The 19,964-nt window shown below is 42.3% G+C and overlaps 1 protein-coding gene across 1 annotated transcript in view; it reads left to right on the top strand.

Moving 5' to 3' along the window:
• Alpk2 (alpha-kinase 2) overlaps positions 1 to 19,964 on the top strand; it is a 99,871-nt gene that overhangs the window by 17,480 nt on the left and 62,427 nt on the right. Inside the window, exon 3 of the mRNA XM_013018893.1 lies at positions 5,926 to 7,576. Within this exon, the coding sequence (XP_012874347.1) occupies positions 5,926 to 7,576 (1,651 nt within the window). The remainder of the gene's footprint in view (positions 1 to 5,925; positions 7,577 to 19,964) is intronic.

Raw genomic sequence — 19,964 nt, 5'->3', positions numbered from 1 at the left:
CAAAAGCATTGTCATAAAAAGTACTCAGATATAACTGGGTGCTGGTGGCTCATACCTAAAATTCTAACAGTTCAAGAGAATGAGATTTGAGACTCTTGGTTTGAAGCCAGCCTAGGCAGAGAAATCTGTCAGACTCTTATCTCCAATTAACCAGCAAAAAGCTGGAAGTAGAAGTGGGCCTCATTTGGTAGAGTGCTAGCCAGCCAGAAGCAGAAAAGCCAAGGGGGCACTTGAGGACCTGGGTTAAGCCTCAGTACTGGAACACACACACACACACACACACACACACACACACACACAACACACACACACTCTCACACACACACACAACCTCCAAACATGAATTTCCTTATTTACTGTGTTGACAGATGTACACACACACACACACACACACACACACACACACACACACAACCTCCAAACATGATTTTCCTGATTTACTGTGTTGACAGATGTACTGATGGCAATTAGCAGTGGGGGGTGGGGGGATTGAGTCCTTATGTGAATCAAAACAGCAGTCTCACACTGTATTAACTATCACAGAATTCTTCACTGCCATACAGTTAAAAACAATGAGTTTTACTTAAAAATGCCAATGACACACCAGGAAAAGTGGCTCATTTACTAAATCTTGGTAACTCAATAGAGGTCCCTTTTATACCTGTGACTGAACAGGAGAACTATGCAAGGCACACTCTAGACTGGAATTCCTTGAGGTGAGGAATTATTATTCTTTCAAGCAGAACTGGCTGCTTTTCTTACAGAGTCAGTTTTACTTAAAAGACCAATGGGCAAATGATGGTTATCCGGCCTTGTGTATTTGGGAGATACTTTCCCCAAGGTGAGCAAAGTAAGCCTGGCACTTAGGAGAACTAAAAGTATCAGTTGCTGGTGATGAAATCTAAAATTTCCAACTATTATTCAGTCCCTTTTCTTAACTAAGGCTTCTCTCTCTCTCTCTCTCTCTCTCTCTCTCCCTCTCCTCTCTTTCTTTCTTTCTTGTTGGTCGTGGGACTTGAACTCTAGGCCTGGGCACTGTCCCTCAGCTCTTCAGCTCAAAGCTAGCGCTCTACCACTTGAGCCATAGCACCATTTCCAGCCTTTTCTGCTTATGTAGCAAGCACTCTACCACTGAGCCATCTTCCTAGCCCTGCATTTTCTTTTCTTTTTTTGGGGGGGGCCCGGTTGTGGGCCTGAACTCTGATTCTGGGCGCTGCCCCTCAGCTCTTCAGCTCAAGGCTAGTGCTCTACCACTTGAGCCACAGTGCCACTTCCGGCTTTTTTTTGCTTATGGGTGCTGAGGAATCGAACCCAGAGCCTCAAGCATGCAAGGCAAGCGCTCTTCCACTGAGCCACCTTCCCAGCTCCCCTGCATTTTCTTTCTATATTTCTGTGTGAGGCCAGATTTGCTTTAACTAAAATGTCAAGTGCAGAAATAGATATAAACCCACCATTCTTCTATTAAGCTTCATACAAAAGAGAATCTGAAAAACTGTCAAGCAATACCACTCACAATATTTTGCTATACTATAGTTATTTTTCATAAATAAGCTATTTGTGCTAGTGCATAATGAATTTACTTTTAAATTGTTATTATAAAGGAGATGTACAGAGGGCATGAATTTATTTTTAATGTTATGAATTAATATGTTTTTAATTTTTTCTTTTAATTTTAATATGGTAAGTATATCTTAGTTTTTAGGTTTTTTTGGTTTTTTTTGCCAGTCCTGGGGCTTGAACTCTGGGCTTGGGCACTGTCCCTAAGCTTCTTTTGCTCAAGGCTAGCACTCTACTACTTGAGCCATAGCGCCAGTTGTAGCCTTTCTGTGTATGTGGTACTAAGGAATCGAACCCAGAGCTTCATGCATGTGAGGCAAGCACTCTACTACTAACCCACCTTGCTAGCCCTATATCTTAAATTTAAGCCACATAAATGTCCCTGGGAATGTTTCAACTGCTTAGTTAGTTTAATTAGTTGGATGGTTCTAGGATTTCATCTCAGGGCCTTACTTGCTCATCTTTCTTGCTCACTGATGGTGTTCTACCATTTTAGCCACATTTCTAGCCCAGCATTTGCTAGTTAATTAGATGAGTCTCTCAGACTTCTGCCCAGGTTGACTTTAAACTTTGATCATCCAGGTGAGAATTATAAGCATGATCCATCAGAACCCAGGTTTTTGTTTTTGTTTTTTTCTGCGGGGGCGGGGGGAGGGGTGTGGTGGCTGGTTGCAGTATTAGGATCAAATATTTTTCTTAGTATAAAACAGTGCTGATGCCAAAATGCTCTCAGAACCTTTAGGTTAGACTGACTGTGGGGATTTCGAACCAGAAGATGCTCTGCCAATTACAATAGCATGAACCTCAATTACTTTAATAAGGAAAATGATAAATTAAGAAAGAACCTGGAGAATTCAGTCAAGACTTTCCAAGCAGGGTGGAGGAATGTGTCTGCTTCCCCCTGCCAAAAGATATGCAAGGAGGGAACTCAATGAATGGTTCAGGGAATTTCTTCTGGATGTTTTTGCATTCCTGTGAAATCACTATGGGGCACACAGGTCTCTCTGCCAGCATCTTGGGAAGATTCTACACCTCTACTGGCTTCACATCATTTTAGCTGTGGTGGTTGGAAGTCCCTTCTGTGAGCTGCCTTTCTCCTGCCAGTGTGCACAGTACAGCTTAGCCAAGAGCTGATCTATGGTTGCCCTCTTGAGAAGTTTGTGCCACCCATCATCCTCTGCTCTTACCATAATGCTAGTCACCAGCATATACCCTCCGCATGCTTGCCAACTGACTCATCAAGAGGAAGACAGAAACACTTGATTTGCACAATGGTGTCTGTATCCTGTTTCTCTTCTCGACATGTCGTTTTTCGAACAGCATGCACTAAGCTAGGCTTCAGTGTTCCAAACTCTTTTCATTCATCTCAGCTCTGCTGCTTCCTAGCTTTGACATTTTAGGGAAATTACTGACCAATTTTGAGCCTGAGTTTTTGTTATTGTTGATGGTGTGAGTGTGTGTGTGTGTTGCGAGGGTACTGCCAGGCCTTAAACTCAGTGCCTTGGACTCTCACTTGACTACTCAGCTTGATTGCTGGGTGATCTACCACTTGATCCATGCATCCAGTCCAGAATTTTGTTGGTTAGTTGGAGATAGGGTCTTGTAGACTTTTCAGCTAGGGCTGAATTCAAACCAAGATCCTTAGATGTCAGCCTCTTGAGTAGCTATGATTGCAAGCATGAGCCGCCAGCACCCAGCTGAACTCAGTTTTGTACATGGAGAACAGCTAGATATTTAACCTAGAAAGCATTCAACAGATGCTGGGTTCTTTGCCTAATTTTCTCCCCTTCCTCTGTACGATGCTTAGAGATTAATTATGTGCCAACCACTAACGATAACTCACAGACACTCATTAACCAGTGAGAAGTTAATTGGACTTAATCCAGCCCCTTTGCACTTTACTTAGTGTACTTAGAATGGATTGTAAATCTTCTATCAACTAAAATGCATGTGCTGTTAAATTACACATCATTAAATCATGACAATTTTCCATCTGTGTAGTCATTAAACATATTTGGCCTAATTATTTTCTCTGTATTTTCCTAAAGTTCTTTTTGTCTTCTCCTTGAACCTTGAGAATCATCTGTACCCGTCATTGGGTATCTGGCTGGGAAACTCAGGAAAATCTGAAGTACTCCGGATTTTTTCCAGACTCCATAGTGTTCTTTTATGTCCCTTAGAAAACTCTTAAAGGAGTCTAAATCCCAAAGAGGTTCACAAGGGGAATGATGTGTCATGTGGAACTGCAGACAATGCCTCTTCAGTTGCAGATTCATTCTTAAGGAGACCACAGCCTAACTAATGAGAATGAGAACAGGTTGTCCCCAGGTGTTGTGAGTGGACAGCTGGTGTTAGAGTGGCGCAGGATCTTTAGAAGCATTCTCAGTTCAGACCTTTGCACTTGATGGAGCGTGCTCTGCTGCTTGAATCACACCTCCAGCTCTCTCTGCTTTGGGTTATTTTGCAAGTCTGGATCATGATTCCCTATTTCTGCTTCCTACACAGTGGGATGACAGACCTATGCTCCCACATCCATTTTTCTGTTGACATAAGGTCTCAACAGAAGGCCTCTAACTATGATTCTCCTCATCTCTAGCTCTGAAATAACTAGGATTACAGGCATGAACCATGGGATTATGACAGGTGTATGTGTGTGTGTGTGTGTGTGCGCACGCGCGTGCGCACACACATGCATGGTAGTGCTAGGACTTGAACTCAAGATGCAGGAACTATCCCTTAGCTTTTTCATTCATGGAAGATGCTCTACCACAACTTTTTTAAACTAGTTAATTGAAGGTAAGAGTCATGGAATTTTCTGCCTGGACTGGCTTTGAACTGTGATCCTCAGATCTCATCCTCCTTAGTAGCTAGGATTATTGGTGTGAGCATTTGGTACCTGGCTGACCTTGAATTTTAAGTGGAGATCTCTAATGGTTCTTCTGCTTGCATCTTGAGACCAGAGGTTACTTGGTCTTGGCACTTTCACAACCTTGGAGAAAACATATGGCATAGATTTTATGCTTTTATGAAACCCATCACACTTGTTTTCTCACTAGAATCAGAATAGGTTTGTGAAATGGAGAGGGATGGCTACTGTTTTCACCAGAAAGTTGCCTTAAATGTCAGTTTTCTGGTGTCAGTGGCTGGAGACAGAGCCTGATCACAGCTGTGGATCATAGCTAAGCTTGAGCCACAATGGCTTCTAAGGAGGCAGGTTACCAATGAAACAAGACATTATTAAAACTGGAATGAGTCTCTGAGTCTCTGACATCTGAAAACGAGGCCTGAATGTGCAAGTACCAATGGCCGAAGGCTTGTGAACATGTATGGACTTGAAGAAGCAAAGGGTTTCTCCAGTGGGGAGAGAGAAGACAAGGAGGACTGTAGCTGTCTAATACCCACCCCTCCCCAGTTCAATAGCTGGGTGTATTTTACACAAGGGACAATCAAAGATAGCAAACACCTGAGCATTGCTTCTAAGTCCGAGCCAGACCCATGCATGGCTCCTGCCTGTTGACCTCTAGCAGATCATCAGTATCACAAAGAGGTCAAATGGGATAAATAACTTACACAAGGGTAACAAGCTTTTATTGGGAGTGAGGAAAGGTCTTTACAGGAAATGAGTCAGTGAAGCAGGGCAGGGGCCAGGCTTCATGTGGCTCCAGTTAGAAAAGGGAGGAACCAAGGAGTGTTGTCCCTCCTGGAACAGGGAATGCAGGCTCAGTCTGATCCAGAATTCTATTCCTTCCAAGCCAAACACCTGGCTTGGTCTATGTTAGTCAGGATGACATGTGGATGTGGGTTTCCAGCTAATAGGGTTCATGGCTGTGACTTAGATCTTTTTGTGACATTAAATCAAGAAGAAAGTGACACTGGCCTTCAACCACATAATCCTATTATGGTTTTTATAGTCTCTTGGCAAGAAACACATTTCTTCACACTGTCTTAAAAAGAGCTGCTGCTGACACATCCACCATGCAACAGAATGCTTTAGTTATTTGTGTTCAATGTCTCACTCCAGAAAGATAATGCTCTTTCAAATTCCCACAACATAAAAATGACTTTGAAAGGCAAGAAGATATTAGAATCTCCAACATCTCCTCCATTCATCTAAGAAATCCATAGCATTTCCACTTCAGGGTCAGATAGTGGAAAGCTGCTGGGGAAAATTCTGAGAGTCTCAGGTTTTCAGCACTGGGGGTGCAGCTAGAGTCCGGGGGACAGCTGCTTCTGACTACAGCAGCCCATTTCCAGAGACGCCCCAGAGCTTCCCAAGCATATCAAATGGTCGCCATTCCTCACAGGCTTATCACGTGAGCAATGCTGCTACTCAGGTGCAGACTTACCTGTACGTTCTCTTTATTCTAGCTGTGCCCAGAGCGATGCTGCTGTGTATCAAGTGTCAGCCAGAAACGACCTGGGAATGGTCTGCTGCTCTGCTTCCCTGGAGGTGGAATCTGCACCAGAAATCCCACACGTTTCTCCTGCCCTGGGAGGTGGGGGGGCCGTGGGGCAGACACATGAGGGAGACACCGATGAGGAAGAACACACAAGGCAGACCCATGAGAAAGAACAGCCTTGTAAGGAAGGAGAGAGTGTCTCCCCGGAGACTCTCACGTCACCCGATTCCTCCCCTGCCAAATTCAACCTCTTCCATTCACTCCAGGTATTGGCCAATTATGACATTTGCTCCCCCAGCTCTGAAAATCCCCACCACGTTAAAGGAATGAGGCCAGCTGCAGAGGTTTATGATCCAAGTAACACAGAAGAAACTTCCCTGCCTTCAAATAATACTCCCGAACATCGTGATGTATATCACCACTGGACGGTGCATTCCACAGAAGATGGCCTGAGCGATGACAGCCCTAATGGGGAGGCCTTCACCCCTAGTCATCAAAACCCCAAAGCACAGAAATACATCAGCTTCAGTCTCCCACTGTCAGAGGCAACTGCAGGCATTTACCCAGATGCCAACAGCACCTCGGGCAACAGGGAGTTCCACCCCCAAGTCTCCAGCGAAGACTCGGACAGCAGCGACTATGAACTTTGCCCAGAGATAACCTTAACCTGCACAGAGGAGTTTTCAGACGATGACCTGGAGTATCTGGAATGTTCCGATGTTATGACGGATTACTCTAATGCAGTTTGGCAAGGGAGCCTGCAAAGGACTGGGCATGCTTTTTTATTAGAAAGCGATGACGAAGAGATGGAATTCAGCGAGTGTGGCCTGGGTGGGCGTGAGCATTTCCTCAGTGAAATGGGTTGTGGGCCTCAGGTGTCGGGTGACAAGGAGCCTATGGATGCCACCACTGGCTTCTGTGCTTCTCACTCACAGTCCCCAGAAGTGGGGATCAGGAGCAGCACAGCGTCCAAGCACAGTCCCTCCTCCCCACCAGGAGGGACGAGACTCACTCTGGGCCCTCACCAGGATGGAACAGTGACTGCTTTCCCCAGTGCTTCTGGGATTGCTGAAAATGATTGTCCAGGAATTCAAGGAGAAGCCAGAGACTGCCACCAAGCAGGAGAGGAATTCACCAGTGACAACCTGCTAACCATGGATGAGGCCGCGACAGAGGCAGAGATGAAGCCCTTGTCTGGGGGGACAGACAAGTCAGAGATGAAGCAGGGTTCAGAGAGCGGTGCTGAAGACAGATGGGAGAAACATGCAGGCAGCAGGAGGGGCACCCAGAGACCCACCAAAGGAGGGTGTCCCAGAGTGAAGGGAAATGCCAAGAAGCTAATCTGGAAGGAAATCTCCCCAGAGGGAACCTTAAACCCCCCTTCCCAGGAACCCACCAGTCACCCTCTGACCCAGAACGATCCAAGACAGACTCTGCACACCAAAGCTAGACCTCCTCGCCGGAATTCCCACTTCCACATCCGACCATGTGGTACGTCACCTCCGACAGAGCAAGGCTCACTCAACAAGGAAGGGTACCCAAGTTTCAAGGGAGAAGGGGTGCAGGTTTATGACTTATTTGAGACACACTGGGTTCCAGACCAGAGTGATCATCTTCAGGTAAGTCTCCTTTTGCAAAATTATGAGAGAAGGCGGTGTGGTGTGGTGGTAGTGGTGGTGGTAGGGTGCATGCATGTGTGCATGCATATGTGTGTATGTGTGTCTTCGTAATCATGATTTCTGTATCATAATGTACATCAAAGTAAGTCTCCCAGGACCATCAAGGTACTTGCAAATGACAGCTGCTATTGCTCCTGCTAGGAAGGAAATCTGGTTTTGAAAAAGGCCCAGATAAACCCTGAGTCCTCCTAATTATAGCAAAAGACCGATAGAAGTGAGAGGCACTCATGGGACTCTGGACAGCTGGAAAAAGAAACCTGATATTTCATCTACTGCATGTGTTTTACTAGGCAATGTTTGCTATTCAGAAAGTTTCTCGAGCAAATGTTTTGGGCATAGCCTTTAAAGGAGAAAAACATTCGTTGGGGTCATTCTTCAGATACACTTTGAAAGCAGTAGGTTGTGGCTTTATCAGAATTGATAACTCAAAGGAAAAGGGGTGTCAGTGAGTCTAATTGACTTGCAGGGTTCACTTTGTGATTCTGGAAGAAGCAGATAAAGCTGACTGCTGGGCTGGTAATGTGTTTTTGATTAGTGTTTGCTTTATTTTCCTTTCTGAGACCCCAAAGTCTCAAAGAGGGCAGGAAAATACTGCCAGACAGAAACTATATTCTTTCTTCACTGACTTGGGGTGTTTTTAATACTCATTTTAAAGAGATGAAATTACATTTATCAGAATAATTAATGCACAAAAATGCTTTGACACACTGTTTTTATTTATCTTTTATATTCAAGTATTCCAAATGAACTTTGGACCAATGCTATACTATGGCCAAAATTTGATTTTTTTCAGAAATACATGATCTAAATGTTATTTATGAATCTTTTTTTTTTTTTTTTACCATTCTTCATGTTCCCTTTCCTCCAATTTTGTAGTTGTAATCCAATTATTACTTTTAGAGAAGATTTTCTGAAAAATGTTCCCCAGTGCAAAATTATTGATCACTCTCTGTGAAAACAAAAGAAACTGAAGCACTGATTGCTAAAGACTGTCATAAGACAGCGAAGCTACAAATCTCCAGAGCCACGGTAGCTCTTGACAGAGTAAGTTATTCTCTTCTGTTGTTCAAATTAATCAGATAAATACTTTGTTGTTTTTTTTTTCCTAGGGAGGCCAGTTTTACCCCTATTTAGTTCTTTAAACATACCACTTAGTGCACACACAGGTAACCTCAGATATGCTCTGAAAGTATGTTTAGTCGGTGGTTTGGTCAAATACTGACATAAAATAAAGTGGCAGTTTTAATTTTTTTCCTATTGATAAATATAGCATTTCCTCTTTTATTCTTTTCCTTGGAAAGTGAAGTGCCTTTTCACAGTTATTTTATCCACTTGGAAAGGGTTTCATTGGAAGAATTATTTTTATTATTAGAGATTGGAGGATGAGGTAAAGTAAGCAGTCTCATCATTTATTGGTAATGGAGTTAATAAAATGAGCAGTCCTTAGATCACGCTCAAGTACTCTGTGTAAATCTCTGAGATTCTATGGAACTCTTTTGCTTATGTTCTCACATCTCATTCTTGAGTACAAACCTGCCCCACCTTGACCTCAGGCTTTGTGTTGTGACTAGAACGATTCCTGCAGAACTATGAACATTCCTGTCCAGAAAGCCAAGCAGAGAGCTGGCATTTTCTGTAGGGAGCAGGACTGTGTCTCACCTTGCAGGTCGGAAATGACCTCTCACTCAAGGGACAGCCAGAAACTTCAACGGAAGCATGGCTTTCAAGAGCAGTTCTCTGCAGCCTATAACTGGAAATGGGATCTTTATATATATCTGTACTAGTTACTTCCTTGGGACTAGAGCAGAAAAAAATTGCCACAGGGATTGGCAGAGTTGAAAATGCAGTTTTTCTTTAATCTGTGCAAAAAGTTACTATATGATTGTTGGAGATGCCTGTATTTCTTATCTACTATAAAATGTGATTAAAGAAATAGCAAATGACTAATGGTTGTTGCAAATTTGATATAGAAATGGGAAGAGGGTAGCATTGGGAATTAAAGGAAACTTTTTGTGATTTAGGGGAGGAAGGAAGGAGGGATGAGAAGGAGGGGGAGGGATAGAAGAAGGGGGAGGATGAGACAATGAGAGAAAAGGACAGAGGGAGGAAGGGAGGAAGGAAAGAAAGGAGGAAGGAAGGCGCATCTTATCATCACTAAGTCCAACAATAAGCATTTATTCTCAGACCTAAAGATTTATCATGGTTAAAGCTCTTAATTATGGGTAATGTTAAAAAAAATTATCCACTCTTGAGTCTTGCCTGACTCACTTACCTTGGGCTGTCTTTTTGTAGAAAATGGCCAGCAGTTTATCTTTTAATAGTTTGTCTTCATCTGAATATTGCTTTTAGCTTTCTGAGAAGAAAATCCATACTCTAATTTCTGCTTCTCAACAAAGACTGTCTTGTTGAATATCTATGTCTCTAGGCGTACCTACGTCCTGCCTTCCCCAGTCTCTTTTACAATGCAAAGCCATCTTGTTACAATTTGTCCTGAAATAGTACTTACCCAACCTACTATTGGAAAGCCCCCAGTTTCTCTACATTTATGGAAGATTCCAAAGCTAATTCCAGTTTGGGAGTGGAAAACAGAAAGGGTACCCCAGGCTAACTTGAATCCTCTTCAAGAGTCACACCGCCAACTCTTCACCTTGGTTTTGAGCTCACTTTCTTGATCCAACTCAGAGGCAAGGCCTGACAATCCACCCATCTTAAATTTCTTTCCCTAGCCACACTGGGGTAAGATCATCTTTACTCTTAAGTCAGAAGTGCTGTCTCTGTCTTTTTGCATAGCTGCTCAGCTTCATCCCAGAGAGATTTGCATTTCTGTTTGGGATAATAGATGGTAAGTGTACAGTATGGGGATGTGTTCTCAGGTTCTGGGAGTTAAGAATCTTCCTGGCCAAGCATTATCACTAATCATAGAGAATGAGTTTATTACATGTATATGACACTGATGAAATCCTAATAACTGAAATAGTGCCTGCTGCACAATAGACATTGGGTTATTGAATAAGTGGTTGTAAAATAGGTGACAATATGCCTACTTCAGTATGTTTCTAATGATCATTGATCACAGCCACTTTGTAGTCTTCATTTTCCTGGTTTTCTTTACATATAAGATGCTGTTGCCAACTCTCCACAGATACAACGTGCTTCCTTTGACTCTTTTGGCACTTTTGGCCCTTATTCTAAACCACGGATACTTGTGAATGTTTGCAATTCACATACAACCTTGGTTTTATTGATGCCTTATTCTAATCTCTTACAAAGTGCTGCTGAGATCCAAGAAGGTCTTATCACATCTATCCACTCACAACCTTCCACCATTTTGCCTTTTATCCACCTCTGAGAAGCAAAGCAGGTATACATGTTAGTTTCCTCATCTGAAAAGTGAACCATCTCAGGTGCATGGTAGACAATGGCCATGTTCTTGTCTATTACTAGCTCTCCAGGTGCATCAAGGCCAAGGTACTACAGGGAGCTTCAGACTGCTTTTCTCATCCCTAACTGCGATTTCTACATGCAGAGAAACCCATTGCCTTCTTGTCTGCATTCTTCATTCCATTATCCCTTCCATCTTATCTGCAGTTTTGCTTTCTATTGTTTTGGAAATAAACAATTTGTAAGTTTTAAAATTTGCTCGGTAGTGTGATGAAATCTCATGGCATTTGATTTCATCTCAGGTGGCAAACAAAATCTATATCCTCCAAAATGACAACTGTTAAAACAATCACTCCAGAGGGCTGAGAAGCCAGCCCTCTGCAATGATCATAATGCTGGCAGGTAGGGCCCAGGCGTACTGGCTCATCTCTCTTAGCACGTGGCAGTCCAGCCTCCTGTCAGCACCACTCCATGGCTGACCCAGAGGTAACACAAACATTTGTTTTGTGTTTAATCACAAAGCCTGCTGTGTCACTTCTGTCAAATGCCATTAACCACCCTAGGTGGGCAAGGTTGGTTTATGTCTAGGCTCACTGTGGTCATGTTACTTGGTTGGCATTAAATAATTGAGTAAAAAAATCATTAGATATTAAATAACCAAGTAAAAGTCATTAGAGTCTCAAGCCTTGTAACCTGCTGTGAAATCTACAGACCAGCTAGTTAAAAGAGTGAGCTCTCCAGCCCTGTACCAGTTGTACTGGGTCAGAATCTGCATTTGGACCATTTTCTTAGGTGATTTCAATGTTCACTGAACTTTCAGCCCTGTTCTACAGAATGCAAGATCTTCCTCGGATTAGAACAGGTCCTAAGAGGGATGGCATGTAGCTCATTGGCAAAACACATGCTGAGCATGTGTGAGGCCCTGGACTCAACCTCAGCTCTGTAAAATAAACAACAAGCAAAACAAAACAAAGCAAGCTTAGGCATTGGTCTGATTCCTCACTATACCTGGGACCACCTGGAAGCTGCTTGACTCCAGATGCCTCCATGATCAAATCTGCTGTGTGGCTTGAGCCCTGAGCATTTCACAAGCTCCCAAGTTATTCTCTCCACCTCCAAGGCTGATGGTCTTGAGTGTGCTTCAGAATCAAGTGTGGTGCCTTCTAAATATACACACGCCCAGTGCCTGCCCTGATGTCAGTGTGGTAGTTCTAGAGCAGGCCACAGGATGTTTGCCTTAGTGAAAGCTTTGTTCTGTCCCAGCAAATCTGAAGTACAGCTTGGTAAGAGTTTGGAGTTCGTATAGAGTGGAGTCATACTGAGGACTCTAAATTCCACCACATGACCCAGCCTGCAGAGACCTAAAGGTTTCATACATCTTGAGGGGCTTTCTGAGGGATCCTGTATCCCTTCCCCCACAATTTTAGCCAAGGGACAAAACATCCGATGATTCAATACTACTTCCCTAACAATGGCAATGGGTATTCTTTACATTTACAAAGAAATTCCTATCCTAGTGAGGTACATATTCCTGAAACTCCTCGCATGCTGGAAATTCATACACTCAACATACAAGGGGCTTTAAGGAAAAAATCTCACTCCTGCAGGCCCTTTAGGAAATACATCATTTTAAAACTAGAGAAGAATAAAAGCAACGAATGTGCTGAGGAACATCCTTGAGCAGATCAGGTTGGCAGGAAGCTGCCCGGGAGGATTTAAAAATATACCATGAGTGTAAATGCCAGCAAGAGCAAGGCAAAGAGTGCTGAGACTGTGAAAACCCAAGTGGATCTCTGATCCGTTGTTGGGATGGGCCTGGAAAGCCACGCACCTGTCCTTAGACACTTGGTCCTACTGCTTAGAAGCCATCTTTATGTAGTATCCTGGGTGCTGGGAATGAGGTGGGAGAATGACTCTATTTTGAATTATGTTTGGAGTTTACATCTTGAAAGGACCCCAACTGGCAAAACAAAACTGAGTTAAAAGATTTTTTTTAATCTTCCAACTTGAGATTCTATAATTTATTTCAGCTATTCAGGATCCCTTTCTAGGAAAACACTGCATAGGAACCAACATAGCAACCAACAACACAGCTTCAGTGTTAGTGCCTAGAAGAAATGCTTTATTTTCTTATAGATGAATTTCACTGTATCCATTCCCTTTTGATATTCTCCAGCCCCCCAGTTCATTACAGTAGTGTGCATTCCAGCAAAGACACTGCTCTGAGGGCCCAAGGCCATCTTCTGCTCCGTGAATCAGAAGGTCCTATTATGCTTTGAGTCTTCACAGCAGTTTAAAGTGAATGCCTGGATTCGTTCTATCCAGATCTCCAGATGAGATAGACCTCTAATTTTTATTCCAGACTTGCTGAACCTGTATCAAGATGATGATGAGGATGATGATGATGATGATATTGGTGATGACGGTGATGATGGACTTGAGCTCAGGACCTTACTCTTGCTAGGTAGACAGTTACCACATGAACCACGCCCCTAGCCCTTTCTGCTTTTGTTATTTTTCCATTTGTGTCTCTCTTTTTGCCAAGGCTGGCATGGACTTCAGTCCTCCTATTTATACTTCCTGCATAGCTAAGTTGATAGGCACATACTACTGCACCAAGACTTCTATTGGTTGGGATGGGGTCTTTCAAACTTTTTCGCCCTGACTGGCATCCAACCTTGATCCTTCCACTCGGCCTCATGAATACCTAGGATTATGTGTGTGAAACACCTTGCCCAGCTTGGACCTGCAGTTTTAGTAAGCTCTCTCAGTGACTTTCGGGTAATAAGGTTTAGAAACCATGTGCTTAAGTACTTACACCTGAAGTGAGTACTCCAACTCAGGATGGATCTGTAAAGAATTGGATGAGTTTGGACCTAATAGGATGTTTAGAGCAGTTAAATGGCATCTTTAACCCTAAGAGGGAAAATACCCTACCCTAATCTGTACATTTCTCTGCTTTCTGGTTGGCTTGCCATAAATGCAGCCTGTTCTTCACCTGTCCATGCAACTGAAATAAACACGGGCCTGATTTATTGTAACTAATCCAGAACAGGTGTGCCATTTGCAGCTGAGTTTTATTTTGAGGACTAGTGCAGTGACAGGAATTTGGGTGGCAGAAGGGGAGGCTGGGGAGAGGAGGGTCAGTTGGCTGTGAGAGTGGGCTGTGACCCTATTACAAATCTCTCATCACTACCTTCAGCTGGCACCAGGTGACACAGACATGCTTTGTTGGCCTTTCTTTTTCTATGCTGCAAGACGAATTTGCATGTTTAATATAGGAGGGGAAAAAACATCAAACGAAACAACTTCTGTTGAGACAAAGGATAACAGAACAGTCATCAAAACAGTGTGGTTGTAGTCTCCATCAGATAAACAGATAAACCAAACTGAATGGAGACTGCAGAATCAAAGGGATGACATTGATCAAGACGCATTGTACTCACAAATGGACACGTTGAATTGAAACCCCTTTGCACAACGACTTAAAGATAATGAAAATGATGATATTGGTGATGATGGTGATGATGGACTTGAGCCACTACTGGAACTAGAATAATGGTAAAACTGGACTTCCAACATTTAGGAAAGGACACCATCTTCAATACTGATACAATCAGCTGTTACGGAGAAAATACTGTCCTTTGATTTCTGAGGCAATAACTTGTCCATGAAAGAGATACTATGCTGAGTTTCTGGGGATCTAAAATGTAAATAGCATTGCAAAACATAGAGCCAATGGATATGGATAAAAATATACTTATTGCCACTTTTTTAGAGCAACATGCAATTAGACTGAAGTGTATGAGATGCCTTGGGCTCTCACCTCACTAGAGTGAAAGTTGAGCCAATGGATGGATAAAAATATACTTATTGCCACTTTTTTAGAGCAACATGCAATTAGACTGAAGTGTATGAGATGCCTTGGGCTCTCACCTCACTAGAGTGAAAGTTGACTACTAAGAATGGTGTTTGACTGAATGTATGTGCCAGCTAAGATTTCCTCTGTTGAAACCCTAACCATGAGTGTGGTAGGAGAACAAGGAGGGATTTTTGAAGGGTGATTATGGTTCAATGAGGTTATGAGGGTGGGACCCTGTGGGGAGATTAGTGCCCTTATTATAAGAGACCCTGGACAGCTTGTTCCTCTCAGCTGGGCATATGAAGCCAGGGAAGAGGCCATTCTGGGAGTAATTCAGCTAATACCTTGATGTTGGACTTCTTAGCTTCCAGAATGATGAGAAATAAATGTCTTTTTTAAGCCCACAACTAACGGCATTCAGTGATCGCAGCTTGAGTTGACCAAAAAGTAAAATTACATTCAGAACTGCAAGAAATTTGGCAACCATTTGGTGCAAGAATGTAGTAAACTGTGAATGGATCTCCATGTAGTCTCAGTTACCTTATGAGTCTAGTTTATAGTAGAGGTTAATATGTTCTCTAGGAGACTCTTACGTTTTTATGAAATACAATGTTGATGTTTTTTTTTTTGTGCTCATGGAATAATACTGTTGATGAGGCATTTTTCTGACTAAGCAATAAGTCACAAATCCTATTGGTCTGTTGCATAGTTAAAAGCCCAATGATGATACAGTCTTGGAGGTACATTTTCAGATTGCATTTCAACTTTAGTACTTGGTCATAATTTGCACCAATAGTGGAAGAAAGAGGTGTTATTATCACTCACAATATTCATTGAATGTTGTATGATCCTAGTCCTGTACCAAGGCCCAGCATTTGATATTGCTTGTGAGCTGCAGTAGGTTAATGATCATGCCCAAGGCCCATCTGTTTTAACTAAGCAGCAAAACATAAAATATAAGTGCCAAAAATTTATATTCCATAAGGAAATCAGATTGTCACAGCACAAATGAAAGCTGGTCAAGATTATGACATGACTGAATTTTGGCTGAGAGTAAAGTCAGAATCACTCATGTAAAAGAACCCTTGACTGGTCCCAGCCTTCAGCCCATTTATGAAGTTACCTGATTGCTTCTGAGGTGGTAGCATGCCTCATATTTCCTAGGCTCACCTATGAGTTTTCAGCACCTGACAGCTCCTGCTGTCCGAGAACTCTCCTCATGTCCTTCTCCAGCTGTGTGGCCACCCTCAGCCAGGCATCTAAAAGCTGAGAATACTCCTAACCAATGTGAGTAGAAGTTGGTAGACAAATCTCAGCCTGCTGTAATTCTCATGGAATGATTCTAAGGCATGTGTCACAAAGTTCTTTAGAGGGTCCCTGTGATCAGGTCACATTCATTTACACATGTACCAGGTACTGGATGTTGACTTGCTCTGTCTCGCATTTCCCATCTCTTCCCATGTTTCCTGGAACTACTTCCCAAACAAACTTAACTGCATCCAAGTTCTTGTCTCAGGGTTTGTTGGGGAGATGCGAAGTAAGAGAACTTCCTTCAGTATCCAGTGAAGGTTAGATTGTGCATGCCCCAGAACATCAAGGATATTCCTTGTGTAAGTCTGAAGGCCCACACTTCAAATGTTTTTATTTCATAGCATTTTGGGGGATTAAAAAAAATCTCCCAAATGACCATGCAGTTCTGATTCATGCCCTCCCTCCTAGGTCTATAGCTCTTTATTTTACTGATGTCAGAACCTTCCCTGTAAATCTCCCTGGATGTGACTGACAGTACTGGTTTGTCTCCTCGCTAGACTGTAAATTCCTTATGGGTCAACACTTGGCTTAATTGAGCACAGCCAGTACCTGACAATGATAAGAGCTCAATAAACGTTGAGTTGAAGACCAGCATGCAGTGCGCTGGGTCCACCTGGTAGAAGAGATTTAGACTCAGCAGGTGTGACAGAAACATAGTAAACAATCATCACTACCAAAATAAGTATCTGAATCATATTGTTTTCAGTTACAAAGGTATAAATATGGGGTAGTTGTTTTTATAAATCCTTTAGTGACTGTCCTAGGCCCACTGAGAATTAGCATCTAGAAAGACAGATTGAGAAAATCCTGCAACACTAGAATGAGAAAAAAAAAGCTCCATTGTTTTTCTCCTGTAATGAAGGTGGAAGAGTGTGGCTACAGGACCCCTCCTCCACCGTTGCCAAGCTCCCAACTGTATGATGGACAGAACAATACCCCCACCAAAGACATCTATAGCCAGCCCTCAGAATGTCACTACACTAAATATGAGGAATGAGACCAAGCTTATCAACCTTGAGAAAAGGAGACTATTTGGGGTTATTTTGAATTATGTGGGTATAATTATGTGATCACATAACAAAATTTGTGATTTACATGATTACAAGAGAAGATAAAGGAAGAAGAGAGTTAAAATCAGAGAGACTTGAAGATACTTCTGTGCTAGATTTGAAGGAATGTTGGCTTTCTCTGAAGGCTGTAGAGAAGATGGGGGGGATTATTTTTCCCAAGAGCCTCTAGGAGGAACACAGCCCTACTGCTACCTGGATGTAAGCTCAGAGAGATTTGTGTTGGTTTTCTGACCTCTAGGATGATCAGATAATAAGCTGATGTACTTTTAAGACACTAAATTGGTAGTAATTTGTTATAGTAGCTATCAGAAACTAATATAGACACTTTGAAAACAACATAGTTCCAAGATAATCAAGCTATCCTTCTTTGGGTTTTAGTTCAGACATCAGAGAAAGATCTTGTTTATGAAACAGTTTTTGAAAATTCCAATTGTCTTTGGCCTAGAAACTCTGATGTAAAAGAGAAAACAAGAAAAATGACAATCTGGGATAGGGCCAACTTAACGTAAGCTTAATATTGGAGGGTTTCAGGAAGTCTCAGATAATAAGGCCAAAATCAATGTTTCCTCAGCTTATTGTTCTTCCAACTCCTGGTCCTTGACATGACACTAATTAGACTGTCCCTACATCTAGAGAGTTGCTCTTGTCCTGGGAAGCTCCAAACATCAGGATGCTTGTATATAATTCTTGGGTTCCAAGAGACTGACTTAGCCAGGAAGTGGTACTATGGCTCAAGCAGTAGAGCACTTACCTTGAGCTGAAGAGCGCAGGGACAGTGCCCAGGCCAAGTTCAAGCCCCACCACCGACCAAAAAGAAGTGACCAGGAGACTGACTTAGCCAAAGGCCATGTCCATAATCTGAGCCCAGGGAAGAAAATGGAGATGGTGGAAAGGAGGGAGAGGATGGGACAGGAACTTCTGAGCCGCCTTCCACCAACCGTTCTCAACCTCCACACCACTGGTAACAATAGTTGGATAGCTCTTTGTTCTGGGCAGCTGCGCTGTGCACTGTAGGAAGCTTGCTAGCACCCACCCTTGGTCAGTAACAATCTACCCTGACCCAGTGACAACTATCAAAAATGTCTCCAAACATTGCCAAATGTCCCCTGGGGCACAGGAGGTAGAAATCAACCTTAGTGGTTTAGCTCGGCTAAATTCTGTAAAGCCTTATCAATAACTAGGAAATAAAACAGCTTTTCCACTCTAATCAGCTCTGCCCAATCAAAATGAATGCAAGTCGCATACTTAATTTTGTGTCAAGTTATGTAACCATGACCACTACTGAGTTCCAGAACAGTTTAATCAAAGAACTTCTTGCTCATGGGTATGAGTTAGAATTAGAAATCATCTCCAGTCCCTTTTCTCCTTTCTGTCTCTGCAGATTCTCCTATTTTGGACATTTTTTTTGTGTGTGACTTTTGGGTGTGTGTGGTTTCTAAGGGTCCTCTATGTGGGAGTGTCCATCAGTACTCCTTTTCATGGCTGAATAATGTGTGTGTGAATCCACCATGTTTGTTTTTGGTCATGTGTCTATCCGTGAATATTTGGGTTTTTCTACTCTGTGGCCATGATGAATAATGATACTGTTGAATATTCACATACTAGCTTTTATGGACATATATTTTTCAGTAGTCTTGGGCAATTACTTCAAAATGGAATTGCTGAGTGACTATGTAACCTTTTTCAAAGTTGCTGTACACTTACATTTCCACCAGCAGTAACCAAAGGCAAAATACATATGTAGCTCAATGGGCTTTGGAAGTTGTTTTTGTAAAGTTCAAACACAACAGTTGAAATAACTTTTAATCCTCTCTAACAAAAATATTATTTCAACATGGCACCTCAGATTGGCTAAAATGTGGTGAATATGCACATTGTAGTATTATCTATTAGTGGAGAAGAGTGAAATTACATCATTTGCTGGAAAACACGTGGAGCTGGAACTAATCATAAGCCATGCTGGACACCAGTGGCTCATGCCTATAATCCTAGTTACTTACGAGGCTGACATCTGAGGATCACAGATCAAAGCTAGCTTAGGCAGGAAAGTCTCTGAGACTTTTATCTCCAATTAACAACCATGTCCTGAGTTCAAGCTCCAGAACCAGCAAAAATCACCCCCCCAAAAAAAATCCCTAACTTAAATCAAGCTCAGAAAGATGAATGTTTTTACTAATGTGTGAGTGTAAATCTAAAAAGTATCAAAACATGATATGATTGTAAAAAGGGTACTGTTTGTGATACAAGATAGGAGAGGGGAAAAGGCAACTTTTTTGTCACTAAAGAAACTCTGGTGTTTGTTTTATACTTACAGCATATCTCATTTTGATCTCTAGCTATTTATTGGAAATACTTAAATGGTATTGAGTACTCATGCAATTACCATTTGATGGTGTAGATTCATTTGTGTGTGTGTTTGTGTCGGTACTGGAATCTTGAACTCAGGGCCTCAAGCTCTCAGATTTTTCTGTTCATGCTGACACATGACCGCTTGAGCCACATTTCCTGCTCCAACAGATTCATATGCCAAATTATCACAAACTTGAAAATGTCCCAAACAGAATTACACATAGTAGTGTTCTATATTTATATATTAATTGAAATTAAATAAAATTTAAAATTTAGTTACATAAGAACATTTTAAGTACTTGTTAAGTGCTTGTTGATTACATCTGGCTAGTGGAACTGGGTCATGAAGCTCAGC

Source organism: Dipodomys ordii, unplaced genomic scaffold, assembly GCF_000151885.1.
Source record: "Dipodomys ordii isolate 6190 unplaced genomic scaffold, Dord_2.0 Scaffold43, whole genome shotgun sequence".
NCBI classification, from domain to species: domain Eukaryota; kingdom Metazoa; phylum Chordata; class Mammalia; order Rodentia; family Heteromyidae; genus Dipodomys; species Dipodomys ordii.
This window is presented reverse-complemented; position numbering and strand designations above follow the sequence as displayed.